Source organism: Boleophthalmus pectinirostris, unplaced genomic scaffold, assembly GCF_026225935.1.
Source record: "Boleophthalmus pectinirostris isolate CB_2022bp ecotype Guang Dong unplaced genomic scaffold, ASM2622593v1 HiC_scaffold_18, whole genome shotgun sequence".
NCBI classification, from domain to species: domain Eukaryota; kingdom Metazoa; phylum Chordata; class Actinopteri; order Gobiiformes; family Gobiidae; genus Boleophthalmus; species Boleophthalmus pectinirostris.
In genome coordinates, this window is record NW_026571133.1 from 27556999 (window position 1) to 27564135 (window position 7137).

Below are 7137 nucleotides of genomic sequence, written 5' to 3' on the forward strand. Positions count from 1 at the left end.
TTATAGACATTTGGCAACAAACCGACATTTAAAGACCCCCTAATCAACCAGTTTTTGTGTTAGAAATAAAAACATGACAACACACATAAAGTAATTCCACAATATCTCAACTACAAGCATGTCTGTTGTATACATTTTTCCTTATTTAAAAAAGTAAAATTCTCTCCTTACCTTGTGAAAATTTTAACTACACAATTTTCAGGCCAAGTGCTTTTAACTGTAATAAATTAATCCAGACCTGACATTCAGATGGGAGGAATATCAAAAGGGGCAGCATGACAAGAACTGTCCAGTTTTACATCTTTGAAAAAAATCCCAGAGTCCATTTTTTGTTAAATTAGAAAAAAACAAAAAAGCCTAAACAAACAAAAAAAGAAACAACAAAAAAACAAAAAAACAAACAAACAAACAAAAAAAAATTATTCCTTGACTGATCAAAACTGTCCATGATCTACTTCATCAAGCCAGGAGGCAGGACTGGCAGGAAAATCTGGATAACCCCCGCTACTGCCTGTGGAGAGGTCCGAACTGGGTCCATTGTTGGTTGCCATGGAAACCCGGGGATTGATGCCACTGTTTGCACCGGGGGTCATGATGGACAGGCCGGCGTCAGGGTAAACCAGGCTGGAGATGAGTGGTTGGTGCCTGGGCAGAGACGGCAGGGAGCCCGGGGACTGGGGCAGACCGTAGGGGCTGTTGGAGCGGATGTCGTGGAACTGGTCTTGAGATGGGAGCACACTGTGGTCCAGGGCAAAGGAGTTGTGATTGTTGCCCCCTTGACGTCCTCCCATGGCTGGTGAAGACTCGCTCAGGCTGTTATAGATGCCATTAGAGTGACCCAGTTCTGACAATGGAGGCTCATCTGGGAAACAACAAAAGTTCTGTTATGTCACATTTTACCACTTTATTTTATTTCTACACTTAAAACAGGCCTTATTGTCACACAGTAAACTTCATTTATCATGACCACTGTTTTAAATTCCACACAAGTACAAGTACAAGTACAAGTACAAGAACAAACAAACAATTTATCTTAATGAAATCTATATTTTGAGACTGGTCATATTATTTTATTGACACAAAGATGTACAGAATTTGGTATCATATTTTTGAGATTTTTTTTAACACATTTGGAGTCTAGTTTGTTTGAAATATTCAAAACCTTTCAAAAGAGAGTAAATTGTCCATACTGCATAATTTCATGTAATTTCTCCACATATAAAAAAATCCAGCATTGAGGAACGGCAGTGAATGACATTAATAGAGCAGTATTTCAGTAAACATAAGAACAAAAGTAGTGCAATGCTTATTTTTAACAATATGAATTGTCTCATCACATGAACAAGACCACGAACACTGCCCAGTAAATAAACAAAATAGCAGCATCCATGTTTATGAAAATGTCCTGAGGTATTAATCGGTCATAATTTGTGGGTTTACCTGAGAAGGAGACCTCGGCATCGCTGTCCATGCCTTCCTCCTGTATACTGTCCTTGTCAGATTTGGAGCTTCCTCTGGACCTCTTCATGTTACGGAAATACTGGCCCCACCTCTGCCGCCCAGCATCTTTTTTTAGACGCTTCTCTTTTGCTCTTCTGTTCTGGAACCAAACCTGAAATAAATATTTAAATCAGAAATGTTATTTTGTGCACCAAAAATATAGCACCATTTTATTTTAAGTAACTTTCTTGCTTTTATTTTCATGTGATTTGAAACTATACTGTGACAACTAGCAGTAATCCCACTTTTTCCATCATATATCAGATTTATAATCCATTTTATTAACTTCTCAGCTGCAACAAAGTGCGTACCCTGGGAGCACGCGTTACATATTTCAAAGTAAGTTCAGGTCACCTCTCATTTATAATCTTAATATCGTAAAAACCTACATTTTCCATAATTATATTCTTAAAAAAATCTCCCTCAAAAAAATGAAGCTTAATGATATTCCACCTTTAGTGAACACTTTTTTCCTAAGCCTTTCACAGAATAAGGAGCAAGGGTTTTAGTGGCTTCCACGTCTACTTTTGTCCTTGTATAAAAGAATATATATAGCCAACCAACAGCACATCGCTAAAGCACAGTGTAAAGGGGCTTTTAGAATAGTTAACGATTGCACACTTAAACCTGACTTCCCCTTACTCCATCTTCACTCATAAATTCACTTCGACTGCATTTCCAGTATATGTAGTATCAGTCGTCTTGTGCCGGTCATCCACAAAAGCTCATCCATAATGAAGCTGGGACACAAATAGGATTATTTCAGTAGTTTATATTACATTACCTGTACAACGCGCATGTCCAGGCCCGTCTCAGAGGAAAGCTGCTCTCGGACGTGGCGAGCTGGTTTGGGAGAGTTGTTGTAGGCATTCTTCAGTGTTTCCAGCTGCTTTGCTGTGATTGTTGTTCGTGGTCGTTTTGCTGTTGAGTCTGCCTCTAAAACATAAAAAAGGAAGTGCAATGTCAGTAATGTGTTGGTAATGCAAACAGACTATTTGGCACAGATCTTGGTCCTATGTATCAAGCGAGACTCTCTAGCGCACCATAAACATTTGATCTCTCATGCCTATAAACCAATGTGTCTGAGCATTACTGCACATCTGTTGGCCAGCACAGCAGAATGCCGGACGATGCCCCAATAATTGCAGTCACTCATTAGTAAAATAAACTGTGTGTTTTTGGTGAAAACTTACTGCATAAATAGTCTCTGCATAAATCTGGAGCAGTAAATTTAAACAAATGTAAAGAAAATTAAATATTAACATGGCGTTTGTACTAGAACCAATATTGTATAGCCCATGGACCTATACCATATACTGCAAACAAAAACTATTTGTGAATTTGTAATTGTATTCAATCTCTGTGTAATTGACACACTTAACTTGTTCTTCTGTACTTTATGTGTAGCACTAGGAGATCTAATCCAGTCTAGATCAAATCTCAAAAGTGCATTAGGCTTATTTAAATAAAATGCATTATTATTATTATTATTATTATTATTATTACAGTTGTTAATGTATGTGTTATTCTAGTATCCTACGCATATTATTGATTGATGTTAATTCTTTGGGGTGTCTGCACTCGTCAGTTTCTCACCTCGCTGCTTGGCAGTCTCGTAGTCCGCCTTACACACTAGTCTACTGTCCTCCATCAGGTAGTACTCGTCCCCGGTGGCCAGCTGCCTCTTGCACACGATACAAGCAAAACAGTGCAAGTGGTACACAAAGTCCTGCGCCCGCCTCACCACCTGAGTGGGCGGAATGCCCTGCTGGCATGCCGCGCATTTAGTCCCGAATCTCCTTTTAACAGGCAAAACAATCTTTATTAAATTCTAATAATGCTAAAAATAGGGCAAGAGGATAGGCCTCTCAAGATATAAGAGCAGATACAGTATCATTAGATGGGCTACGCAGTTGAACTCACTTGAAGAAGTCGTCTTTGCAGTACACGCTCTCTCCTCGGCTGAAGCACTTGTCCGCGAGCTGGGCCTGACAGTCGCTGCATTTCAGGCACTTGCTGTGCCAGTGGCGGTCCAGCACTTTGAGAATGAAGCGGTCTACGATGTGCTGACTGCAGCCCGCGCACACCGGGATTTCTGAGAAGCACAAAATCCAGATTTTTCGTTAGTTTCAATAGTCTACATAGTTTGAATCACTAAACAGGTTCAAGTAATTCAAGCGATTTGTCAGCTGCCTGTTAAAAATAGCCCATCCGCTAGCCAATATTTCCATCCATCTAGTATTTAATTGTATTCAAGTACGCGTTATCTACCTTACCTAACTTACATTGCAGCAATTTTAAATCACTATCATTAGTTTGCTTTATTATCAGTCTTTAAACAATGCAAATTTAAGTTTCGTGGTCCTAGTTTTAGGTCGTTTAGTAGGCTAAGCTATAGATTGCCAATTTATTTTTATTCGTTTAAATTCAAAAGCGTTAAGAGTGAAAATAAATAAATAAATAAATAATAATGATAATAATAATAAATGAACTATTCTTGACACCACTGTGCATTTTCTTAAAATCATAGGCTTAACTTTAAAACTTATTTTTAAGGCCCTGAAAACTTAAGTTTATGTAGTCTATATAACTTCGTGGAAATAAGTTTGTTTGTTTTTTTGTTTTGTTTTTGCGATAAGGGTTATTTGATTTAGCTCCTCGCCTTACCAGTCGGCCTTCAGACTATATCCAGCACAACGGCCACACGAAGATCAATAGAAATATTGCAGCAAAATGAATGAACAAGGAAGGCGTTGATAGGCGTCCGTTACACTGGGTTCAATTAAGATCAGGAAACATTCTAGGTGCGTAACTTAAAAATAAAATTACCTGTTGGCTTTAACATGAAAAAATCACACACACAACTTGCAAAATGCCAGAAAACCATCATGTTATAACTAATTCAAAGAAGCATTGCCACTCCATATTCCATCCGTGCAAGGAATCCCGTGGCCATTGTTTGCTGCGGACAATTCATCAACTATTGATGAAGTTTTTCTTGCAGCATCAACAGCGAGTCCTGAACAAGTGGGAGCAGCGTCCAGAGCAGGTGTATCCAAGGTCATGATTAATTTACCGCGCGGTGTAAAACTAGAAAGCGGACTCCATAGTCTCACAAAACAAAACAGACAACTGGGCTTGAACCAAATTTCTTTTTGAAAACCTGTAAGTACCGCACTTAAGAGCATGTAGCTGCAATTGTAGGCCTATAGATATAAGGTCGGCCTACCCAATTTCACAAAACCATAGTCATTTTAAACGGTTACAAGGCAAATTGAATGACGTGAGCTCCGTGCGTAAATGTGTGTTGCACGTAAACCACTAATCGGCAGAATAAAAATACTCTATAGCAGTTATACAGTTTATGAATTAAAAATAATGCAATAGCTACACTGTTTTGTTTTGTTTTTTGTTTTTTTTTTTTGTTTGTTTGTTTTTGTTGTTTGTTTTTTTTAGTCCAGACCAAAACAGCATAGCTTTTAAATAAAGTCCATGGATGGTGCAACACGCCTCTCCGGGCCACGAGCACCACCAAATTAGAAACAAAACAGTTTTTTTTTAGCTGGCATTACCTTTCCGGAGCTCCTCGTGCGACAGCAACGCCAGTAGCATCTCCGCGCTGCCCTGGATGTTTTTAGGGGAGTTGCGCTCAGCAGGTCCATCCATTGCTCATGTTTCACGCGCACAGACATTCATGCAAAACGTTTGTAGTCAGTTTTCAAAATAATCGCGCAAGTCTTAGTTTCGGGCTTGCAGCGCATCTCAGAGCAGAGTGGACTTTGCCATTTGACTGTGGGACAGCCTGTGCTGCTGCGTGGGATTACGCGGTGCGGTTTCCTGGGTGACGGGCGGATAGATTAACATCACCTATACTTTACCCGGAAGAATAAGGAGAAGCTGAGAGAACAGGCCAGTGGGTGGTGCGTAGTGAGTGGGTGGTATGTAGTGACACCCTGTCCATAGGTGCATTGCGCAAAAAAGAAAAAAAAAAAGAAAAAGAAAAGAAACAGTTTGGATAGTCTATAGTCTTTGATTTTGACAATCTATCTCTTCATTTATCACAAAAAAATGTATGCGTAATTGTTTGTGGTGTAGGATGCTGTTAGATGCTGTTATTTTATATTAATAGTTCAACTGATCTGACGACTAAGGCTTCAAATAATTGCAAAAAACAGGATAATAATTTTTTTTCGTTTCCATCAAATTTTACACCAAATGTAGTTTTTTGAAGATTCCTTTTTTTATTTTTATTTTGAGAGGCAAATAAAATAAATACACAAGAATTTGAAAAAAAAAACAAACCCAAAAAACAAATAAAATAATATTAATAATAAAAATAAAAGCTTTTTGGTTTTGTGCCATGCTAAGATTTGAGCTGCAGTGACTTAAGAATACTTCAAAATGTAGCGCAATATTTCGTGAACATAATAAACATTTTTCAATTTCGTGCGTTTTGAATGCGCTGTAGGATTATAATATAGTACCCTGAATTAGGGCCTACTTGTGCAGCACGCGCATCTGTATCATTGTATAATACAAACACGGACACTGACTCCTCTCAGTGTTTATTTAGGCAGATATTGGCTGTTCAATAACAAGTTGATCGGGCCAACACCCCAATGAATTTTATTGACACAGATCTGTGGCACAAAAGAGCGTCTGGGGAAATCACGGATAGTGGCACACAAGCGCATGGGCGCGCGCTTGAGATGAATCTAAAATCAATGTGGACCTCAGCAGTACATTACTATAAGAGACGTTTGGGGAAGCTGGGGGGTTCATGGGTTCCCCTTTATACTTTTCATCTCTATAATCATTTTTATGTTCAGCATTGATCTTTCACTTTAAAGAGCGAGTTCGACAGTAATGTTGCAACAACGACCATAGTCCAAACGGACAGATGGTTACATAAAAAAGAAGATATAAAACACAATATAACCAAATTTCGAAACAATAATTTTATGTTTTTTTTCCAGTTTGTCCAAATGTTTGACATGAATTCAACTTATACGCTTCAGGGGCTCTCTGCTGCACCTGTCGAGGCAGGAAAGTGACACCTGTGGAGTCTTAGGGCTCCAAGTGGGGGGCATCTCTGGCTTCAGTCTGCCTTGTCCACAGTCCGTCCAGTCAGGGCAGTGCTGTATACAGTGTGCACGATGTGCGTGTGCGTGTAGGCCTGAGCTCCCGTGACAACCACAAGCGATGGTGTGAAATGACAGCACGCGGATAACATCTGTTGGTGTGATTCCCGCAACAATGAAAGCTCATTACACATTCATAACGTCTCCCATACACGCATCACGAAACTGCTCCAAAACTGCCCAAAGAAAGCTTCATCCCAAAGCCCTATGAAAATTTCACTGAAGTCCATAATTTCAAAGTTAGAAAAATATCATAATCACGCTTAACCACTGACTTGACACTTGTCATGCTTTTCTTAGGGTTCTCCACATTGACCACAATTTCACGCCTTATTATGACTCAAAGGCCAACTGCTCCACAGTGCAAGTGCAATTAGGAGCAAAGAAAAACTAATAAATAAAAACAAACAGACAAAAATATCTTACCTTGTCCTGAAGCGTACCGGGAGAAATTTCCGTTGCTCTGACAACTTGACCCCGGGTGTTCAAGCAACAT

At 39.3% G+C, this 7137-nt stretch overlaps 1 protein-coding gene across 2 annotated transcripts; it reads right to left on the bottom strand.

The window, feature by feature from the left end:
- Positions 1 to 434: 434 nt before the first annotated feature.
- On the bottom strand, positions 435 to 7137 carry lhx3 (LIM homeobox 3). Of its 2 annotated transcripts, none has more exons than XM_020925234.2 (6): positions 7068 to 7137; positions 3424 to 3595; positions 3097 to 3299; positions 2285 to 2436; positions 1441 to 1612; positions 435 to 862 (listed from the first exon to the last, which is right to left on the bottom strand). In XM_020925234.2, the coding sequence occupies exons 1-6, from the start codon at positions 7135 to 7137 to the stop codon at positions 435 to 437; spliced, it is 1197 nt and encodes a 398-aa protein (XP_020780893.1). The 2 variants fall into 2 exon arrangements, with proteins under 2 accessions (XP_020780893.1, XP_055009809.1); XM_055153834.1 differs by lacking the exon at positions 7068 to 7137 and adding an exon at positions 5073 to 5166.

Excerpts from the sequence above, each read along its gene's own strand:
- lhx3 (XM_055153834.1), bottom strand. The coding sequence starts at position 5,166 with ATGGATGGACCTGCTGAGCGCAACTCCCCTAAAAACATCCAGGGCAGC. Across the intron at positions 3,596-5,072 it reads GCACGAGGAGCTCCGGAAAG|AAATCCCGGTGTGCGCGGGC; the intron begins GTAATGCCAGCT and ends TGTGCTTCTCAG. Across the intron at positions 1,613-2,284 it reads TGGACATGCGCGTTGTACAG|GTTTGGTTCCAGAACAGAAG; the intron begins GTAATGTAATAT and ends TATTTATTTCAG.